This window comes from Phoenix dactylifera, chromosome 9 (genome assembly GCF_051530095.1).
Source record: "Phoenix dactylifera cultivar Ajwa chromosome 9, Ajwa_hap1_PhDact_Kaust_v1.1, whole genome shotgun sequence".
Classification (NCBI taxonomy): Eukaryota; Viridiplantae; Streptophyta; class Magnoliopsida; order Arecales; family Arecaceae; genus Phoenix; species Phoenix dactylifera.
In genome coordinates, this window is record NC_143198.1 from 17724023 (window position 1) to 17747265 (window position 23243).

Sequence of the window (23243 nt, forward strand, 5' to 3'; positions counted from 1 at the left end):
TCTAGTTTACAACCGAACTGGCTTGTTTCTATACATTTATGTAATGGAAAATAATATCATAGCATGCTAGGAAAACTATTCAGTAACAACTAACAAGAATATTTGAAAGCTTGAAAGATTAGAAAAAGAACAAAATCAAGGAAGAACTGACTCAAGTTTAATAGCAGCAACTAAACATAATTTCAAAAACTCATCAACAATACAGAACAAATATAAAGTATAGACATTTTTATTTTATACACTAAACGAAGCTTCTGCATACCCAGCAGCACTTTTTCGCGCACGGGAACCTGTCTTGATAACATCACCATTACCTAGAACAACCTGCAATTGAATATAAAACCTGAAAATATGAAAAAACAAGTTTGATAAAGATATGATAAAAGTTACAAGAATACCTGAAGATTAATGACATTATCCCGCATAGTCCCATACCTAACAGTTGATTATTGAATCTTCAAATTCAGGCAATAACACATCTGATTTTAAGGTGGATAAAGCTAGAAAAGTACAAAATCAGAGACCAGAACTACCTTACAGCTAAGGATCCAGAACAACGAGTAGCACACATGCCCCCAATTGTAGCACCAGGCCCTGTATGTGAATGGAACAGTTATGACAAAAATAGCATATGAGAGATATGGTGCCAAGATTGAGATTTAGCAGAGAACATGATAAACAAGAGGGACTATCACAATCTATAAGATAAGCAATGAAGCAATAGTTCCACAAGCCTACGAATAGTTGCACTTGTGGCTCTACATAAATCCATTGACAAGATAAGCACAAGGATAATGCTTGACTAATCTGCAATATCATAAGATATCATAAAATTATGTCAGTAAGTGCTTTCCTCGTCATATTGGAGCAAGTCAATCAAAAGAAAGACATCTAAATTTCATATCAGCATCCTCACCATGAAGATATTCTCATACTTTAAATTAAAAATATTGACAGCTAAGTAGTTTACAACATCATCTTATGATAAATTAACAATTGATTAAATTTTAGGGATTGTCTCTGTTTTTTATAGAACATTGATTGATGATATGTGTTTTTGACGTATTGGTAATGTTTGGGTGTTTCCAGGGTTTTTTATTATATGACATAACTGGTGACTATCATTGGTCAGATTTATTGCTGACCTGGTCATGGTTTTTATTTTGCTTTTAATGAAATGAAACGATGGAGCTGCCATCTTTTTCAGAGGAAAAATTGTTGAATTGAATATTTCCTTCTCTCTCTTTTTTGACCTGAATGCCATTGTGATGAGAGAGATTAATCGACTCCAAGCTGACTAGGTCAATGGAGTCCTTGTTGCAATCAAGGCATGCACTTAGAGGAAAACTTCATGTAACAGCTCCTATGTAAGCAATGTGTTAGTCAACTTGCCAGCCTATAACAAGGTCCACCAAGCAAGCAGAAGAGTTCAAAGATTTACAAGCCGGCAGATGCACAAAAGAGACGTATGGATTACAAACCAGTTCAAAGATTTACAAGCTGGCAGATGCATAAAAGACACGTATGGATTACAAATCAAAAAGTTGTAGTGAAGAAAAAAGCAAGAGAAATAGAGCAAGGAAGAAAGGCCGGCATGTAATAACAACTTACACATATAGTGAATGCTGTATTTTTTCTTTTCTCACTGAAAGTGAATGCTGTATTAAACTCTAGAACATGTGCCTAATACATATAGTTAGCAGAGCCGACAGCTGAGAACCAGCATCAAGAGGACCATTAACTGGTAATACAGCATATGGCTGGAAATGGAAAGTCAAATCAAGTAAATTAGTGTATCTATATAAAATAAAATAAAATCCACTGTTGGCTCCATGTCAAACAAAAACAATTTCAATATATAACAATTCCCATGCCTGACAGAAATTTTAAATAACATTACAAAGAGGAACTCGGAGAAATTTTTACTAGCCTGGATCCAGTGGAAAGAAAAGGCCATAGGGCTTCAGATACTCATTAAGTTCAATCCACCCAACACCTGGCTCAACAACTACATCCATGTCCTCAACATGCAATGATTTAATTTTCTGCATTGCACATGAAAATTGGGATTCAGTATGTTTTTTCTCTTATCCTTTCCTATAGATGAGATCAATTGTTCATGAAATTTGAAATTGTGTTTAGCATGAAACCTAAAAGAATGAAACAGGAAGAAACTAACAACAAACTTAACAGACCAAAACTACAAAAAAAATATACAAACTAAAATAAAAGAGTCATGTTAAGGGGAAAACCCAGGAAGGAGTCTCCCATGTAAAATGCACATTTAGAAGCTTTGGGTAATGAAAATCCATTTATAACTGAGTTTGGTTCATTATGCATGCAAAGAATGCCATGATCAAGAACCTGGCTCTGCCAAGTGTCAAGTGTGAATGTTTGACAACAATTACAATGAATCAATGGCCTGAAATCAATTCAATTAATCACATAGTTCTCAAATTAAACTTCAAGTCATGAAATCATAACATGAATGGCCATTCGATTATACAAAGCAAACTAAAATTCCATCCAAATCAAGGATCGTCGAACCGGTACCGACAAGCGCACCGGTCGGCCACCGGACCGGTTCGGTACGAGCCGGTTCGGGCCGGCACGGGGGCCGGTTCGGGGCTCGTTCGGATCGGTTCGGACCGGTACAGGCGGTACCATTTTTCACCGTTGTAACTGGTCCGGTACGAGCTGAACCAGCCCGTATGGGCAGGTTCAACATACCATGATCCCAATTAAACATTTAGAACTCACAGCCCTGAATCAAATAAGGTCCAGTTATAGATCATTTACTTATAATACACATCTCACTAGAACACACTTGTGAGTACATTCGAACACTCTTCGCATACCTTGGACAACAACTACAATACAAACACACCTTACTTTATTGCACACCAAAATAATACTAAGTTTCTTTCAGAAATAGTGGCTAGAATATATGCACAGCAAAAGTATTTTAGACCTTTTAGCGAACTGAGCGAACAAGTCTTTCACTCTAAAACATAACAAGTAGGTCAGTGAGCTACACAGCTCAATGAGTATCAAACATATTAAACAAACTATGATCAAGAAAACAAAAGAATGGAAGCAATGTGGATCGATGTTCATTGAAACTCGAACGGATACTTTATGAGAGTTATCAAAGTACATTTACCAAAATAGCTTTATTTAAAAAAAATATTAGAATGCACTTGAAAACAATTAGTACAACCAAGGTACATGTCTTTTCAGACATTGTTGAGATAAAAAAGGGGGTTTGAACACTCCCAGCTTAATACTATGCTGAGTCTTGCACCTATTCGACATAGGCCAATATGGGACACCACCACCGGATACCAAGCGTTGGGCCACCTAGCGGTACTAACCTATTGTCAAGTGTCAACCTATATTAGTACTTCAATTCCTATGAGAGTGCCACCAATTCAATGTGGTTCTAAGCATAAAGTGTCTATATGGTATACATCAAACATTCCAGCCAAGGATTGTTGTGCCAGTAACAAGGCTTATACCGGTTGCCCAATATCACGATTTAGTATGCCCCTATGCTATTCTGTCCAAGGCCCATAGCGACACAGCAGAGAGGGCAAGAGAGAGGGAGAACGAGAGAGAGGAAGAGAGAAAGGGGGAGGGAGGCAGAGGGAGAGGGAAGAAGGGAGAGAGGCAGATGGCCGAAAGAGGCTAGCAAAGGGCCGCGAAGGGGCGGGCAGGGGTGAAGGAAGGATTCGCCCTCCGGTTTTCCTATTTCATTCGAAATAGTCATTTTTATTTTGAAAAAAAATAAGTGAAATTGGCAAGGGGGTTGTCGATTGCACTTAATTTCTTCAAAGTAAAAAAAAAGCGGGCCCCTCCAGAACTTCTGATTTGAATGAACTAGAAAAACTAGAGTACGGAGCCCCTTGCCCCTCCACGGCCCTCCGCCAGCATCCTCCAGCCATTTGCCTCTCTCTCCCTCCCTCCCTCCACCAAACTCTATTTTTGTCTCTATCATTCTCTCTCTCTCTCTCACCCGCTCTCATCAGTATCTCAAATGGAGAGCGGAACCATGCCGATCTGCCCTCGATACGGCTTAGTACGCCCCAAACTAGACGGTTCGAGGCGCTACGATGAACCCTGGTGTTAGCATTTTTGGATAGTCAGATATGAAATGACATGTTGGTCCATGACACTCATAAATAATGTTGCTATCAAAGAAAACCGTGTACTAAGAGAGCACTTTATAGAAGTTTTAGAAGATACAGGACCTTCATTCATTCAATTAAGTCAGCTCTTCCAAGGAGAACAATGCATTAAAGGGGCACTTCAAGAGGACTTCATGAGGGGAAGCAAGGAGAGAGACAGCATGGGTTGCGGACCTATAATAATATCTATGGGATGAGATGCCATATGTAGTCAAATACAAAACAACTAGCTTTTCTCAAGCAACAGATGGGTGACAAAAGTGGGTTAGGGGCCACAATATCTGAAGAAGAAACCTCCTTTGGGGATTTTTCATTTCAGAAGAACCATAGCCATCATTTGCTTTCCCGTGTAGGACACCTTTATTTAATATAATTCATCATTCTGTTTATGCAGAAGAATACATTTGGAATTCAAAGTTGGCGACTTTATCTTTGTGTGCCATCAAAAAACCAAATGTCTACATAGAACATCATTTATAAAATTTATGAAAATAGAAACAGAATATAAAACATCCATTGCTTTTTTATAGCCACAAATTCATATAATAGTACATTTTTAATAATGGTTACGATACATACTTTCATCAATGACATGTCAATGCATAGACCTCCCTGAGGAGCTAAAGTTTGACCCTCTACTGAGGTAGCTCCACCATATGGCGTAATAGGAACCTGTTTTCAAAGAGAAAAGTACCCATAAGCACTTAATCAAGACAACCTTACATAACCGCAGTTTCATGGTTCAAATCAGCAAGCACCAAACCAGAGTTAATCAAATTCATTTGCAAAAAAGATGAATAAAGATAGAGAACATGTTAGCATTAAGCTGAAAGTCTAATCCTTCAATGTGAAGCTTTCGGTGGTGCAGTTAAGGATGGCCCTTTATAGCCCTCCATAGCCCTTTATTAAGGATGTCAAGTGATACCTTGTATTTGTTGCATGATATAACAATCTTTTGTACATCATCATGCCACCTGCAATTCCATTTAAAGAAAGTATAACTTTATTCTTTAAAAAGAAAGAAAATTAGATTTTAGTTCTGCATATGTCTAAACACAAACTATGAATCACCTAACTCCAATGTTGACAAAAAAATGTTAAGCACCTAAATTAATATCAACAGCTCATCAAATATTTGAAACACTTTTAAGATCTCAAGAAATGAAGCACGCATACTTCCCTAAAATAGTCATCCATATTTGATACATATCAGATACCAATACACCATGGATATGACTTTATCCATGCTCGGTGCTTTCCTCAAGTATCCATTTGTTACTAAAAGAAAGGTTATCAGATAAGATAAGTACACGTTTGAATACTTTCAACATTTTCTGATTATTATTGGGTTTTCTTTGTTTATTAGTTGAGTATGGTCATGAATGTTCAATGCCAAAATCCATGGTCTTTAAGGTAAATATATCCCCTTTAGCTTCAGCATTATGTGTCCTAACCAAGAGAGAGAGCCTACAAAAAGAGCATGGAGAAGCAAAGAATGCTCAACCGGCCCGTAACGGCCGGTTCAGCCCGTACCGAACCGGTTCGATCTCTGACCGGTCCAATTCGGTGTTAAAAAACGATACCGACCCGTACCGGCTAGGAACTGGTGCAAACCGGTTCGTTCGCACCGGTTCCAAATTTTTTTGAGGCTTTTGGATGCGTGAACCAGGCTGAACCAGTGGTACCAGTTCGGTTAGGTCCAAACCGATACCAAACCGATCCGGTGGCTGACCAATACCCCGACCAGTACCGATTCAGCGATCCTTGTAGAGAAGAGTCCAAAACTTTGAAATCCAATAAAAACTAAACAAAAAATAATGATTTTCATGTAATATGCATATAAAAATATTTTTTTATCGGCATACTCATGCCATATTCATGTTCCATTTACGTAGGAATTTTCATACCAGCATGTCTACGTCATGTCATATCCACGTCACATAATTGTTTCCATGCATCATAATAAGGAATTAAGAATTGTTATGTAGTGAAGCATATTAACTACTATCAAGCTACTGCTAGAATGAACTACCCAAAAAGTGGAAGAGGTCTTCATTCGGACTCTCTAGACTATCTATCCACTATCTCCATGGATATTTAGGCATGAAACAAGGCTCCCTTAGCCTTTTATCTTAGGCGTAAGATGTAATATTAGATCCTTCTCTAGGGTGGAGAACTGACTTACTGTATGGTTTATCTTTTCTTCTCTTTCTCCTCTAAAGTGGAAGCCCAACTTGCTCTAGAATTCTTCTTGGTTATTTTCAATCATCTTGTATATTAAAGATATATGATTTTTTAAGATTGAATGTTGGTTAATTTTCTTTCTTCCATCCGAGTGTCCTCCCTAAGATCTATTTTATTATTCTTTTCATTAAATCACTTGGCATTTCTATAAGTTCTCTTCTTTAGGGCAACAAAGAACCTTTCTTTATTATCAAACAACTGACATTCACCAAAACCTGGTCAACAAAGTAAATTTTAAATGTGCAAACAACTATATCATTGTTTTCTCCATTTGTTACTATATATATTTTTTCCTTTGTTATTATTCATTATCTTTATGATGCAACCACACTTTTACTGTATAGTGCAAGCAATTTCACCTCACTCCCATTGTATTTGTTTGTTCACATAATTGCACTGCAATATACATAAATACATTATATGGACTTCCATACATACACATATACATATTCTTTACGTGTGAACTAATATATACAAACATATTGATATGCGTGTAGATGTGTATTATGTATGTGTATATGAATATGTACAAGTTTATGTGTCTATATATAGCGAGAGAGAACAATTTTATCAAGGTTTCGATATACCAACATTCCTAAATAAGTTATGGTGCCAAAACCATTATTAATTGTATAACAAATACAACCAGCGTCAGCGGAACCATCCTGAACCATCTTATTCGGAGCATACTGAGCCTTACCAGTGGCGGAGTGGGGCTGTTGTGAGAATAATGGGATGAAGCTAGCAGTCCCAACCGACTTCAGCCCAAGGTTTCCTTGAGAGCTAGAGCAGAAGATCGCAATCAAACGGAAGCAGAGGCGCCATGGCCGTTCCGCGGCAGCCTTGCGACTGTTTCACAGTAGCCCAGTGGCCACTTGAGTGGCCGCCAATCATGCTCAACCGCCGCAAGAATCGCAGCGGTGAGCCATTCGAATTTTTCCTATAAAAACCCTCCTCCTCTATTGCTTGATCCTCCTCCAAGCCTTCTCCATCTCCTCACTCCTCCTCTGGCCGGCGTGCCACCCCGGCCAAGCACCACCACCTGAGATCTCTCTTCCCTGTTTTTTCCTTGTTTTGAGATCCACCTTGTCGTCGGAAGCGCCGCCGCCGCCGCTAGCCCGCCGGACTAGCTACCCTCGACTGTGATCCTTCCTCTCTGCCAGTCGCCGATGAGCTCCCCTTCTCCTTGCTCTTCTATTCTTAGATAATTCAAGCCGGACCCAAACCAAGGATATTCTCCATTTTTCCTCTTTCTCGCCAGCCACCGCAGCGGCCGCCGGCCGCCACTGCGGTCGAGTGACCGTCGACTGGACTTCGACCTCCAGCCACCGCCGGACCTCCTTTCCTCTTCCTTTTCTTCCTTCTTTTTCTTCTTCCTCCTTGCTCATCAGGATGAAGAACGCCCATCGTGGGACGAGTTGGGCAAGTTTGGGCCAGCCATTTTGGGCTCTGTTGGGTCGTGCCCATTGTGGGCCAAATTTGGACCCAGTTCAGATATTTTGGGCCCTATTGCGTCGTGCCCATTGTAGACCGAGTTTGGGCCCTGTTCACCCTATTGAGTCGTGCTCATTGTGAGCAAGGTTTAGGCCCTGTTCACCCTATCGGGTCGTGCCCATTGTAGCCCGAGTTTGGGCCCTGTTCACCCTGTCGGACTATGCTCATTGTGGGTTGTATTCCTTTTGGGCCTTGTTGGGCCCTGTTCATCCATTATGGTCCGTATTCCTTTTGAACTCTGTTGGACTATGTTCATCCATGCGGGTCGAGTCCGTTCATCTTGGACCAAAAAAAAAAAAAAGAAATTAGTCTCTGACTCCTTTTAATTAAGTGGGCTTAGACTTTCCCTAATGGTCTACCCAAACCACTCAAACCGAGCCCAAGACCAGGATCAGATCAAATCCAGATCCGAGCTGAAATTCTCTCCTTCCTTTTTCTCCCTCTAAACAAGCTCGGGGATCCTAGTGTAAATCATGTTCTTCTTGTAGCTCGGATCCAAGTTGACCTAGTTTGGAAATCCTAAATAGCTACGGTAACCGGGCAGTTGACCGTCTATTACTTCAGCCCCAGCTAGATTTGACCACTTTTGATCTTTACCCAACCCATTGAATCTTTCTGGCTTGGATCGACCTGAATAGTCGAACATTGTCACTAGTCCAACCTGATCTGGGGGCATGAGACCGAAGTGTTTAATTTTGAATTCTAAAATTATATTAAAATTAATAATATTTTAATGATATTAAATAGGTGCACCTAACCCGTTTGCCTGAAGTAGGATTTAAAGCGAAAAGAGATAAGTAACCTAAAACTTCAAAGTGTATTTTTTCCAATGTTTTTGTAAAATTAATAATTAGTTGATTAAATTATGATATTTATTTTGTACTTAGTAAAATAAGTCAGGCATGTTAACAATTATTTTAAACATTATGTTATATATTATGAAATCTGAAAATTGTGATTGTGCAAATTATCAAAAATTTATTTTGTATGTATGTATTCTCAGTATGGTTATGATCTGGCCCCAATGGAGATTATTCGTTAGCCCTGTCGACTTATAATCTGTAAGAAATTGATTTCGACACCGCACCATCAGTGATTAGAATAGTAGTATTTGGACACTATGGCCATCAGTAGTTAATAATAGTAGTTTTTGGCACTTTGTGCAACCCATGCCATTGGATAATGTGGCCATAGCCTATTGATATTGGAATTCTGGTATCAATTTTTATGAAATGATAATAAATTTTTTAAAAAAAAATATGTTTATTGATGATTTATTTTCTAGACATTATTTTGTGTTTTAATTAAATATCTGGCATGCTTTAACCCCACTCTGGGGTATTATGTTCCTTACTGGGCCAGTGTAGCTCACTATCATGTTTTTTTTTATTTTTCAGATCCAAATGTACAATCGTACGGGACTTGGGGAGTGCATTTCAATTTTTCTTGCATTTTAGTTAGACCAGTTAGTATATTTGTTTTGTGTTAGCACTTGTTACATTGAAACTATTGTAAGATTATTTTGAATAAATTGTTAATTAATAAAATTTTAAGATTTATCATTGCTTTGATATGATCTGTAGCCTTGCATGTCCATACGGTCCGTCGTACAGGCATATGGCGTCCGTCACGCTCTGGGTTTGGGGCGTGACAACTACTCCATCCTTTAAATCAAGAAACCGATAAAAGAGGGGAAGAGGGGGAAAGAAAGAGCAGAAAACAGAGAGAGGGGGAAGGGAGGGGGAGAGAGAGAGGAAGGGTAGCGAGCAGCCGGCAGAGTACCGCAGAGGATCGGAGAGGGGCGCAAAGGGCTGGAGGAGGGGCTCCGCCTATAATTTTTCGACTTCATTCGAAAGAGACGTCCCGAAGGGGGCCTTTTTTATTTTGAAAAGGTATACTTCCATGGTCTCAAGCATGGTATGCCGAACCGGCCCATATGGGCCGGGGACGGGCCGGTACAAACCGGTCCGGCTGAAGACGAAGAAGACGAAGAGAAAAAGAGAGAGCGCGGGGAAGAGAGGGAGGGAGACCACCTGTGTCCGCCATCGGAGAGCCGCGGAGGGGCGTCGAAGACCGGTGGGGGGGCGGAGCCCGGCGGAGGGCGGGGGAACCCGCGGAGGCCGAGACTTTTTAATTTGGAGGTTTTAAGTAAAGTCCCCAAATTTTTAAGTGAAGTCGGCAACGGATATGCTGACTTCACTTAAAACCCCCAAATTAAAACACCGCAGCCTCCGCCGCGCCCCCGCGGGTTCCCCCACCCCTCGCCAGGCTCCGCCGCCCCCCACCAGCCTCTGCCGCCCCTCCGCGGCTCTCTGATGGCGGTCACAGGTGGTCTCCCTCCCTCTCTTCCCCGCGCTCTCTCTCGTTCTCTTCTTCTTCCCCAGCTCCGGCGGAGAAGAGCTTTCCGGTTCGTACCGCCCGATTTCGGTACGAACCAGAACCATACCGGTCCGGTAGGCAACTGGTACGCCTACCGGACCCAGTACGGTGGACCGTGGTCTCAAGAGTGAAGTAGTATAAGCCTTCCAATATGCTTGATTTTGACCTCCTATTTATCTTAGGAAATCAACACTATTGAGGAAACAATTTCAATTATCAGTCAAATTGGAAAGAAAAATTACAAGTAACAGATTGTATCTATTTGTGTGATGAATAAATATGGGACAAAGGAAAAAGGATCTGTACCTCGGATAGACAATCACATCGGGAATATTCACAGCTCTATGGAAGCTGTTCTGTGGATTCCCATGGAAGTGCCTCTCATCATATTCCAATGTCATATTATCCTGCACAATCGTCATTGCTGAGTAGAACACTAAACTCTCATGTCCAAACCTCAACAAAATTAAAAAAGGGAAGAATGATGTGATTACTTGTAAAATAGCTCTTAGCTCTTTAATGAACTCCTCTGGAAGCTCCTTGTGAGGTCCTTGAACTAATAGTCCAGTCTGTTCTTTCCCTTCAATGCTGCAAAATCCCAGTTCGGAAATAATTTTATTCAAACCTCCCAGATTTTTAAAAAAAGTGGGAAGGTGTTCAGCAAGGTAAAGACTCTGAATTTGGGAAAAGAGTACGAAAAATTTTTTAGAAGTTGGAAAGCAAATCCGATAATTAAAACTTAAGAAAAACTAAGAAACTAAAAATCAATAGAATTCTTTGTATATTTGTTCACGAGAAAAGCACAGGAGATAGAAAAGCCATAAATGATAGCAATTTACGAAAGGCTTATCGAATAAGTCGAGAATGACTCATGTATAAATCAAAGAAACCTTGAATAGTACATGAATAATGGGATAATTCCTGGCAAAGTTCTTTATCGAGAATAATTAAGGAAATCATCGGACGATGGGGGGACATATCGAGAACATTTATAATCGCCTCCAGGTGAACTCACGGCAGTTTCCCCAGGCTATCCGTATGATTATTCAAAGGAACCATTTCGTCAAAGAAAGAAAGAATCGATTGAGGAGAAGCAAGTGTTATGACCGGTGATCGAGGGAAGAGGTGGAGCTGAGCTCGAGGGCGAGGGCTCCTCCGGCGGAGGCCACAATCGCGAAGGGGACGATGGAGCGGGACCAGGAGAGGAGCCGCTCCTTGCCGCTGGACGGCAGGGCTCCGGAGAAGCGAGGGCCTCTGAAGCGATGGGAGAGTTCCCGGGCTCTGTGGAAGAAGGACTTGGAGGAGTGAGGGGAGGCGAGGCGAGAGAGCCAGGTGGACAGGAGCCCCATCGGATGGTGGTGGTGTTGAGAGAGCGCTGGCAGGAGGCGGCGACGGATATCCAGTGCTATCCCGATACCCGGTTGTAGGAATTTCAATTTTTTATATTTTTGGATACGTGGAAGATTTTGATAGGTCGTATAATGTTAGGTTTGGTTTCAGAGCGACAAACGTTCTGCCAGCCTAACTAAAAGAATTTTTTATAGATGAAGCATGGAAGTCTATTCGTTCGGGGGAGGAAGCACCAGGTGTTTTTCTTCTTTTCTTCTTTTCTTCTTTTCTTTTCTTTTCTTTTCTTTTGCCTAGTTCCTCCAAATAAAAACTCCCGCGTGTTGTGCCTTTTCCAATCTGACGTGGTCATAGAATCGACCATAGCTCTCACGAAGGCCAGGATATGGTAAGCCCAAAAGCGTGCGCCTAGCTTCGTGATGTGTTTTGGAGCCAACCATGGCTCATGCGACGGGTCGACCACCCAAAACCTATCATAGAACCTCGGAATTGATAATTCAAGCTCTCAATATGGCAAGCCCCAAACCGCGCAGCTAACTTCGAATTTTAAAAATTACATACAGGCGACGATACCTCGGTCATAATCTCGAACGGTCTCTAAAATTATGCCACCCAGATGGACAAAATATGATCCCTGTGCAAAAATGCTCGCACCTGATTTCGAAATGTGCATAGGCCTACCAATCCTGACCAATCGATATGTAGACGATAGACGCTTGCCTTCATTTATATAATCCGCTCTCTTGGGGACCTTTCAGGTAAGTAATTGCGTGCCTTAATAGGCCATTGAGAACCTCCTCTATTCTCTAAGTATCATCTTGCCTTAAGCATCGGAGGTCCCTTACAGGCATACTTCGACAAGAAGACTACTTCATCTTTACTATTTTAGGTTGGAGCTCAATCGCTGACCAGTACTCTGACTGCAACTTTTCACTCTGAATTGCAACCTTTCACAACCCGAACAGCTCGTCACTGAGAACTCTGCACCACTCCCGCTCGATATTTAGGATAGGTCAATTCTCAACGGCAACGCAGCACTTAGGATAGGTCGGTTCTCAACAGCAATGCAATCCTTGTCAGATTATATATTATAATTATTTTTATTTTCTCTCTCTAAAACATGACCGTGAATTAAAATAACCGGCATGGGTTTTGCTACCAACATGATTAGTAATTAATTTCTAAAATAGCTAACATGCGTTTTGCTACTGCACCATTTTATAATTTTTTAATAGTAAAGAAGGTTGTCTGCTCCCTCCAAACTACATTCATCTCATCTGCACTGCCACTGCTTGACTTTGTTGCCATCTTTCAAATCCATCATTACCTTTCTTGATATCAGTGCCCCATTCGACCCGACCACCCCGGTTCCCCTTCCATAGACCATAATGCCACCACCGCCAATTGCACCAACTTAATCTCCCTTGGTGGATGTTGCTCGATCTGATCTAGGCGAGTGGTGGATATGTCACACCTCGGCCCAAATTCACGAGTCGGGATTACAGCAACCACCCTACAGTTATAGGGAACCCTCCTTACGGCATGCAAAAATTCCATCATGATATCACATGTCAAACAGCAACATAAATTTAGACGACTAAAGTTCAAATTTTAAATTTACATAACCGAAATCCAACTTTAATATCTGACAAATCCAACAATATTCATAAGTTTTACATTAAATATTAATAAAATCATAATCTAAGATAAAGAAGTCAAAACTCTAATCCTAATCATTATCCCATAGCAAATCTCCATGTCAAACTAGTTCTTTGAATTTGTAAAGTAGTAAGATAACAAATAATGAGCTAAACAGCTCTGCAAGCAATAAACACTATAACTAGATAAATTAGATGATAAGATAAATAATACTTTTACTAAATAAGATAAATATGTTACTTATTGGTTTAAAACCAAAATTAGATTGTAGCATTATGAAAATATCATACATGTGAATTCAATCTTTCTTAAAATTTAAATTTTCATTCATAAATCTAAATTTTTTTAAAATATCAAATTTATCTCGTCAACCATGAGCTATAACCATATCATTAATTCTTGTGGTAGGGTCTTTTCATGATACTATAGATATTTTTTCGACAAAGTCCTTCAGGACCATATATCTTCTTGCAGTATGTCGCATATCTTCTTATTGCATAAACCCTTAAGTCAAATCGAGTGCCAATGTTTAATTTCCATTGGCGAGATCTAACATAGTCAATCTGAGAGTTCAAAACCATCTCGAATCAAAACTCGTTTTCACATAAATACATTTCATATTCCAAATCGACAAAAATACATAAAACCAAATGGTATCGAAATCAATTGAGCAAACTCAATACTTTTGATCATGCATCATATAATATTCCAAAATAAGATATATTCAATAATAAAGTACCGCGCATCAAATTCATGAATCATAAATATTACGACTTTGTGTTATTAAGCATCAATATTATATATAATTTACCAATAAATCTCGAAAAAGTTTACGTTGGTTACCTCATGAGTACACTAACAAATCCAAATAATTCCAAAAATTTCTTTTCAAAATCTTTGATTTATAGATCATAACGTAGTATCCCCTCATTGGACATGTTTTTATCTAGAAAATTTTATCCTTACACATATTTAACTCCAACACTCAGAGAATATCAATAAAAAAATTAGGACACTGACGAAAAAGTGTGAGAGAAAGGTGGAGGGATTGGTTGTGGTGCCTAGTAGCCCAGATCTGTCTGAGCAGGGTAATCCGATCAAATGACAAATCAAGAATCAAGATAAGATTTAGATAAATCAATACGAATTGATGATGATATAATCTATTGGTGTTCAACATGCTGTCTAATTGATAGAGCGGTTCAAGTTCCCTTCACTGGGGTTAACTTAGGTTCAAGCAAAGAGGCTCCCGCCACTAGGTCCATAGATTAAGTAAACAGAGAAGGAGAGAGAAGAAGAAGAAGAGAGAAACTAAGAGAGTGGATAGGGCCTCCTATTGCCTCTCTTAAGAAGAAAAGGAGAGGCCAAGTGGCTGGGTGGTGGTGCAAGTCATCACCATCCATCCCCCAGTGTTGACGGCTCATAGCAGTAGATGGCAAAAAGATCTTGATATAGGGGACGACAGCCTTTGGCCTTGGCTCGTGCCTCCATCGCTTGCTATGACTGAGCTTTCACGTCGGCCTTAGTTCCATTTAGGAAAGGTTGGTGGAGGAAGGGATGACGCTGGCTGGCTTCACAAAATAGGGAAGAGATTAGTAGGTTGCAAAATAGGGGAATCGTAGCCAAAACAGGGCTCCCCTTGTTCCAGTGACCTCTCTGTTGGAAACCACAATTCAAGGGCTAAGGAGGATGTGGAGAATAATCAATTGGAGGATTAGAGAATTAATACCAATTACCAACAATGCTAGGCCGTGGTGGTGGCAGACGATGCTTGGAACCAAGCTCAGGCAAACATAAGCAAATCTCCAACTCGAGGCCAAGCTTTGCTGGTGGGGGTCGAAAGGAAGCTAGGATAGTTTAAGTAGACCTGAAATCTAGCACCATAATCCCATATAATATCGAGCTTCCACCGGAGTTGAAGGAGAAGACGACTCCCATTGGACTTCACATTTTGCATATGCGTCGCACCAACACCTCAAGTCCACCCCCCAAGACGTGCTTTGCACGGGCCAGGCTTAAAAATCCCTTTCCCCCTAAAATTTTGATTTCTAGCCAGGCTAATTTCTTGGGCTAATTCAAGATCTAGAACCGTTTTGGGCTAGTTCAAGCTGATCCACACTTTTTAGGCCAGTGAAATGGATCAGACCGGTTCAACATCAGTCGTTAAAGGGCCTAGGACCCACGATGTGGTGGACATACGTTTTGCCTCAAGCATATTGTTGATGTCAGCCTCACCTTTGGTACGGATCATAGAGCCTTGTGCAAGGCCGCAGCATCCGCATATGAAGGAAGTCATGCTTGGCATGCTTGTTGAAGTTGTAGGCGGTGTCCCCCGTTTTATGTAACGTGGCTCCACGTCGGCCATCATGGTGTAGGAGGTAGCAGAAGGCCCAAGGCCCAAGGGATGGAGAGAACGTTGGAAAGAAGCATGGCTTAATACTTAAAAAAAAAAAAGGAAGCACGGCTTAATACTTAATTACAACAAAACCAATTCAAGGGGACTGTACGGTTGCTTGTCAGTCACATCTTAAAATGTTCGTTTTCAAATTCAAACGATGGGTAGGATCATGGACCTGTATGGAAACTAAAAACACATCGTGGCATTTCCTGGCTAACGTAAGCAAATAGTGAACAGGTATTTTTCCTGCTAAAAAACATGGACTGCATTAAATGAGTCAGAAAAATGTATTCTTATTAAACTTAGATACTGGCACGTCTCATGGTATGATCAAGTTATAATTAACCCGTCTGGATGTCCCGACCTAATGTACTTGCAGGGCATTGCAGGTTATCGTGGTGCAATCGGTAGACGAGGACGCCTCCCAGCCTGAAAAAACGGGAGCATCACACGTGTGGCCAAACTTCCCTCCATACATGTACGAACCAACCGCGATGATCTGCCTTGTAGAGTCGGTCGGTCACATCACCTCCAACGCGTCAGCAGTCGCCTCCAGCTCCGCCGTCCCCACCCCCCGGTCAGCTCGTCTCGGATCGTCTCCTCTAATCCGTTCCCACTACTGAAGAAAACACGTGGTCTATTACAATACGTCCACGATGCCGAGATAATACCGCTTATGTTACTCTCGCGGTATATTCTTATCAATCCGAGGCTTCGAGTCTTTGAATATGTATGTATATTAATGGAGTCCATTTGGATTAGAGGCGGTTCTAAAGGGGCGAATGGGATTCTCCGGCGACGGAATCGATAACGCATTTCTCCGTCGGAACCGGGCCTTTATACCGGCTTTTAACGCGTTTCGGGCCGCCCGAGGTCCACCTCTCTCCGATACCCCCGAGCCCGTTCGTCTCCGATCAAACGTGTCCCCGGTTTCTTCAAAACGAAATCGCTGATCACCCTTCTTATTGATTCCGCTCAAATCAAACGGCGACGGTTACCGCATCCGACGATGAGGTCGAGCCATCGCCGGATTTGAGCCGCCGGGAAGCATGACGAGGAAGAAGACCTATATCGCCCCGCCCGGTGGGGCGGTGGCTGCCGCTGCCCGCCGGCACCCGGTGATCCTGAAGCAACCGTCGAAGCCGTCGGCCCGGCTTGCGGAGGTCGCCGGAGGGACGGCGGCGGGTTGCGCGGCGGTGTGCTGCTGCTGCCCGTGCGGGCTGGTGAACCTCCTGGTGCTCACCGTGGTGCGGCTGCCGGCGGTGCTCTGCCAGCGGGCGCTGAAGGCGAGGACGAAGCGGCGGGCAGTGATCAAGAAGCCGAAGGAGGGGCTGTTCGGCCCCAAGCAGGGCGGCGGCCGCGAGTCCGGGGAGGGGGATGAGGAGGGCGTGAGTCTCCACGGGGCGGTGGTTGCGGTCGCTGTGGCAAAAGAGGCGTCGCCGGCGGAGGTGACGGAGATGGAGAAGGAGATGTGGGCTAAGTTCTGCAGCGCGGGGTTTTGGAGGAGCCCGTCACAAAGAGAAGAGGAGGAGGAACGGTGAGACGGTGACGGTTACGGCATCGGTAGCGGCCTCTCTCCCTCTGTCTTCCTTTCCGCCTCCTGATTCTCTACAGTAAAAAGTTGAAAGGTGGTGTCTTTTTCTTCCTTTTATTCACTCTTTTATTTTGTTTTTACCTTCCCGGGACTTGATTTTTATCGTTCGGCTCGTGGCCGCTGCATTCCACAGAGAGAGAGAGAGAGAGAGAGAGAGAGAGAGAGAGAGAGATGTGGTTCGAAGATATAAAGTTGTAATATTGTTGGGGAGATGATGATGTCAGTCAGTCTAATGTGCAGAGAAAGTCGGGGAAGTCCGGCGAACTATTGTTGAATATATATATATATATATTGTTGCTGGAAATTGGACCCGGGGGCAATCTTCGGTCGAGGAGAGGGAGCGACTGTTAGTCCTCACGGCGGGGCGGCGGTCTGTCGGCGGGCGGCGTCCTGCGTCCGGGGCGATCGGAGAGAAGGGGCAGCAGGTCCTCGCAGCGGGGCGGCGATCCGTTGGCTGGCGGCGTCCTCCGTCCGGGTGCATGCACACGAACCGGTGGCCGGGTTCTCCGGCGCCGGCCCTCCGACGCTCAAGTCAGGGAGGGGGCAACTAGTGGGGAGAAGGGGATAAACAGTGATTTTTGGGTGTATGAATGTTCCAATCCCCTCTTGAGAGGCCAAGGCTCCCTTTTATATGCGGGGGTCGGTTTACCTGTGATGTAACAGGGCGAGGCCGTAGTACGGCTTGGCATGTTGTTCAGGTCGGCGCTCGGTCAGGCGAATCATCGCGCTGATGTCGGCGGTATGGCCGAGATCAGAGACTTATCATAGTCGACTAGACCCTGCTGGGTCGATTTGCCGTGGAGAGCTGGGGATCCGTAGATGTCAGGAGCCATGCGCATTTATTGTGGAGTAAGTCGGAGATCCGCATTTATTATGGAGTAAGCCGGAGATCCGCATTTATTGTTGAGTGTGCCGGAAGATTACAGCGACCATGCGCAATAAATGCCGGAGGGGTGTTAGAGTACGGTCCTCGGACATCGGAGTTTCTCTTAGGTCGGAGGTTTCGGGGTCGGTCGTCTTGTGGCCGAGCGTTCCGAGGTCGGACGCTGACTTCGGCTGTCCGGGGTCGGAGGTTGTACGGCTTCTTAGGGGCATTTATGTCATTTGGGGGGAAACTTTATTCCCCCCAACACTACCCCCCGACTTCCGAGTTCGAGCGGCTTGTGGGGCTCGGACGTGGGAAGTAAAGTCTGTCACTAAGGTTGGGGGGAAGGTCTCGCCCGCCCCCTTGTGCTTTCCGGAGCTTTCATGGTGAGATATGCGCCCTTTGGCGTCTCGAGGCTGCTTTATTCGGTGAGCTAATGATGGAGCTCGTATCATCATGCTTCTCGAATCGCCAGGATCATTTTACGGCGGATTAATGATGGGGGACCTCGAGCTCGTCGAGGCGGTGTTTCGATTCCGTAATCGACGTTTCTGGCTCATTAATGAGTGTGCCGTTACGGGGTTTGAAACGGACACGCGGCGCGACCCGAGGTCGGACGCTTTCGATTTCATGTTACTGGATCATAATTCCGAAGAAGTGGAGGCCTCATCGGGGCTCCACGTGTCCCAGATCTTATTAAACGAGGGGAGCGGGGGTTACGTCCGCTCGTTCCTCAAGACGATTTGATTCTGTGGACCCATGATGAGGCCCCGAGATCCGATGGGACAACGCTTCGATTTCGTATCCGATTTATCAAACCGGAGTGAATACGGTGCCTCGGCTTCCGAGGTCGACACGTGGCGCAACTCGGTCGGGGGGATGGGAACCGACCCCGTCGATCTGGGCCGTCAGGGGGTCTATATAAACCCCACGAGTCTGCCCTGAAGGTCTTGTTTGGCTGCCTCTTATTTTCGTCGTCTTTCCCCCCTGCTTCCTCCCTCAGCTGAATCTTGCTGGTGGTGCCCGGAGCGATTTCCGACAATGTCCAGTAGGTTTTCTTCCTGTTTTCACTAGGGTTTCCCCTTTTCTCCTCCTCTTCAACTTTCATTTTCTACTCTTAACTTTTGCTCCACTCTTCCGTGAGAATGGGTTCCGGTCCCGAAGAGGTTGGGTCAAGTCTGTCGGAAGAGGAGCTGGAGTTAATCCGCTCCCGTTTCTTCTTCCGGCCCGGGTTTCGCCTTGAAACCGCAGGGCCGGAAGACAGGGTGACGCGGCCGCCCCCAGGTCGGATCGCGGTTTACCGCGAGACACTTTGGGCGGGCCTGCGTTTTCCCGCCCATGAGTTCGTGAGCAACTTGCTGGCCGAGTACCAGCTCGTCCCGGCGCAGTTGGCTCCGAACTCATGGAGGACCATAATCGGATTTTTATCCCTGTGCCTCGGGCACGGGATCCCGATTTCGGTAGGCCTTTTTCGCCGGTGTTTTCTGTTAAAGAAAAACCCGGCGGACGTAGGGTGGTTGTATTTCGCCTTTCGGGGCGGTATGTCACTCTTCCGGGGCGCCCCTTCCTCGATTCACGAGTGGAAGAGGATGTTTTTCTTTCTGGCGTCTGCGGCGCCTTGGGGGTTCTAGCCAAGGTGGGGACACCCTCGGCTGAAGGCCCTCAACAAACTCTCCGAGCCCACGGGGAGGGAGCTGAGGACCCTGGACTCTTTGCGAGCCCTCGGGAGGGGCAACGACCTGACCGAGCTCCTGCGGGAGGACGCCCTGGCGAGCGTGGGTCTGAGCTCGGCGCGCCCCGAGGGTAAGGGCGGTTGCATTATTCTATTTATTTATTTCTTGTTCTCCGTCTTTACGGTCACGGGTCTGACTCTTAACAAAATTCTTGATTTCAGATATTCCACGCATGCCGACCAGCAACACATCACTTTTCTCTCGCCTGAGGAGGCGAGAGGCCGAGGCCGGGGGTGCTGCACCCCAGCCTCGGAAGAGGGCGAGGACGGACGGCGCTTCTTCGTCGGCCGGGACGAGTGGCCCCGAGGCGGGGGCCCCTGCAGCCGACCCGAGGCGGGAGCGGGTTGTTGGTGATGCGGGCCCGTCGGCCCCTCCTTGCCCTACCCCCCTTTCCCAGCGGGGGGAGCCGTCCGTGGTCCGGCCGCAGCAGCCAGGACCCGGGCTTACCCGAGGCACCGAGGCGAGCGGCTCCGGGACCTCGGGTTCGATCGTGCCGAGCTCTTCCCGGGCTTTCCGAGAAGAGTCGGTCGAGCCGGATTCTTCTATTCCCGAGGGGCGCTCGGCCTTTCAAGATGCCGAGGTCGCACGCTCCATGTTGCGGCGTGCGGTGCTTCCAGCGGACCGGGCCGTGTTCCGGGGTATTTCGCTGGAGGAGGTCGTCGGCAGTGCTTACTGCAACACCGCCCGGGTAAGCTTCCTTCTTAATTTCCCCGAGTTTTTAGCGTACATATGTGCTTTTCAACTCACAATACCCTCGTTTCTTTCTTTTCAGCATATTCTCGAGCTCGACACCATGGTGTTCATCGCCCATGGGTATCGGGAAGAAGTTCAACAGCTCAGCCAGCGACTGGAGCCGGCCAAGAAAAGAGTCGCCGAGCTGGAGGCGGCGTTGGCCGCGGCCGAGGCTCGGTGGACAGCCACCGAGGCTGAGCGTCTTGCCATGGTGGGGGCGCTCGAGGAGGAGAAGGCGGCTCATGCCCTGACCAGGGCAACCATGCGCGGCACGGAGGCGCGCTTAGGGGAGGTCCAGGCCAGGGTCGCGGCCCTCGAGTATGAGGAGGGGGTCTTGCGCCTCCGACTCGGGCAGCTTGAGGCCCGGGAGAGGAGGGCCCTCGAACGAGCCGAGCATGCTGTGGAACTCTTCAAAGAGTCGCAAGAGTTCCGCGACATGTTGGAGGAGGAGACGGTCGACGGTTTCCTTCGAGGCTTCGAGAACTTCCGGGAGCAGGTGCGCCGGTACTGCCCTCAGTACGACTTCTCGACGGTCCGTCCGAGGGAGGACCGGGGCTGGGGGTCCGACGTGCAAGCCCTTCCTGCCATCCTAACGTCCGAGGCGGGAATATACGAGCAGGACCCCGCCGAGCCTTCGACGGGGGTAGCCGAGGCGGACGGTGTCATGGAGGCGGCTCCGGCAGCCGAGATCGACGCTGTCCCGGAGGCGGCGCCCGAAGCTCCTGCTCCCGGCCCCGAGCCTGTTCCGGAGGAAGATCATGAGGTCATCAATGTGCCGGATGACCCCCCGGATGTGGCTCCCGCCGCTTAGGACTTAAGCATATTTTTCTTTTCTTTTTCATTGTATCCGGGGTCGGCCCTTGAGTGGCCGACTTCCAATTTTGTAATTGGCCTTCCGGCCCTTTGTTAATGAAGAAATATTTTTATCATTCTGTGTTCATCTTTCCCTCTGTTGTCGTGGATGAGGCTAGAACCTTAGCTAACCGCCTCGACGACCTCTAACTTCGTATTTTAATCTTTGGGCTGCTTAACGAAGCTGCCCTTTTCCCTGGCTATATCTTAGCCTTCTCGGATTCCAGTCGTCTCGACCAAAGGGAGCTCCGAGCTTAGGTTTCTAGAAAATTTCTCTAAGTCCTATAACTCGGATCTTAGAGTCGTGGGAGTTGCCACGTTTGGCCTTTAGGAAAATCTTAAGGCACCGAGGTCGGGCCTTAGCCCTTCAAGTGGGACCGGAATAGGTCTATTCGTGCCGCTATTCGGGGAGTCTAGTCGGGTTTCCGAACTCAACTCCGAACCTCTCATAGGGAGCGCGGGCTAATAAACAAGTTATTGCCGAAGGTTTTCATAGTTATCGTTCTCGGACCCTGCCGAGATTTCGGTGAACAAGGCTGGGATTCCCAAAGATTGCCTTGGTACCTGTGCTTGGCTGGTACATTCGTGGCCGGGACCACTTTCTCAGCTGGACGTCGGAGTTTACTTAGAAGAGCCGAGTTGGGCCCTACTTTATGAAGCCTTAGTACGGATTGCGGAGACTTGACGAACAGAGCAGGCATGATGAAGTTGGGAGGTCGGTCTTAAGCCGACCCAGCGAGGAAGCCCGGCTTTGGGGCAAAATAAGACTCCAACATTGGACGAGATCCCGCTCGGCAATATGTAGATAAAATTTGACAAGGAGGGCGTCTAGTTGGGTGTACCTCTTGCATTCTCGGGGTCATGCTTCGCATGGTGGAGTAGGTCGCTTCCCTTCCTCGTCGACCTCCGGAGTCATTTTTGACTTGTAAAAGGGGCTCGGGCTTCCCATGGACCCGGTGACTCCTGCCGGAGTTGGGAGGATCTGGGGAGGCTCTGTTGATTTGTAGCCCTTTTTGAGATCGAGGGGGCTTAAGACCCTATGGTCGGACCTCGGAGCGCTTCAACCTTGGTCGAGGGATCTCACGTCAGGTCGGCGGGTTCGTGGACGCTTTGCTGACCTGTGATACCTCCCGAGGTTGAGGGAGTCTGGTTCTCTACGGTCGACCCTCGGGGCATCCCGACCTTAGTCGAGGGATCGTTCGTCAGGTCAGCTGGTCTGGGCACGCTCTACCGACCGGCGACGCTTCCCGAGGTCGAGGGAGTCTGGTTCTCTACGGTCGACCCTCGGGGCATCCCGACCTTAGTCGAGGGATCGTTCGTCAGGTCAGCTGGTCTGGGCACGCTCTACCGACCGGCGACGCTTCCCGAGGTCGAGGGAGTCTGGTTCTCTACGGTCGACCCTCGGGGCATCCCGACCTTAGTCGAGGGATCGCTCGCTTCGGGGATCGAGGATCGTCGACCGCTCCCGAGGGTCCACTTTGTGGCGCCCCGGGTGGAGCCACCCTTTCCACCCCTCACGGCGCCTTCCCGAGGTCGAGGGAGTCTGGTTCTCTACGGTCGACCCTCGGGGCATCCCGATCTTAGTCGAGGGATCGCTCGCTTCGGGGATCGGGGATCGTCGACCGCTCCCGGGGGTCCACTTTGTGGCGCCCCGGGTGGAGCCACCCTTTCCACCCCTCACGGCGCCTTTCCGAGGTCGAGGGAGTCTGGTTCTCCACGGTCGACCCTCGGGGCATCCCGACCTTAGTCGAGGGATCGT

The 23243-nt window shown here is 46.1% G+C and overlaps 2 protein-coding genes across 20 annotated transcripts in view; one reads left to right on the plus strand and one right to left on the minus strand.

The window, feature by feature from the left end:
- LOC103713540 (D-lactate dehydrogenase [cytochrome], mitochondrial) overlaps positions 1–11851 on the minus strand; it is a 92021-nt gene extending 80170 nt beyond the window's left edge. For 4 of the 19 annotated variants that reach the window (XM_088704285.2, XM_039116371.3, XM_088704281.2 and 1 more), the window contains exons 1-9: positions 11412–11843; positions 10799–10892; positions 10611–10711; positions 5113–5161; positions 4767–4859; positions 1931–2045; positions 534–594; positions 399–435; positions 263–324 (exon numbers count right to left, since the gene is read on the minus strand). In XM_088704285.2, coding sequence (XP_088560411.2) covers positions 263–324; positions 399–435; positions 534–594; positions 1931–2045; positions 4767–4859; positions 5113–5161; positions 10611–10711; positions 10799–10892; positions 11412–11653 — 854 coding nt within the window. In that variant the 5' untranslated portion in view covers positions 11654–11843. Of the gene's footprint in view, positions 1–262; positions 344–398; positions 436–533; positions 595–1930; positions 2046–4766; positions 4860–5112; positions 5162–10610; positions 10712–10798; positions 10893–11411 lie in introns of all 19 variants that reach the window. The other 15 variants (XM_088704294.2, XM_088704292.2, XM_088704284.2 and 12 more) reach the window with 8 other exon arrangements.
- A 4489-nt stretch (positions 11852–16340) lies between these two features.
- LOC103713512 (uncharacterized) lies at positions 16341–17577 on the plus strand. The gene has a single exon (XM_008800467.6). It carries the CDS (start codon positions 16758–16760, stop codon positions 17247–17249), a length of 492 nt encoding a protein of 163 aa, XP_008798689.1. The 5' UTR covers positions 16341–16757; the 3' UTR covers positions 17250–17577.
- Positions 17578–23243: the final 5666 nt, after the last annotated feature.

Excerpts from the sequence above, each read along its gene's own strand:
- LOC103713512 (XM_008800467.6), top strand. The coding sequence starts at position 16,758 with ATGACGAGGAAGAAGACCTATATCGCCCCGCCCGGTGGGGCGGTGGCT.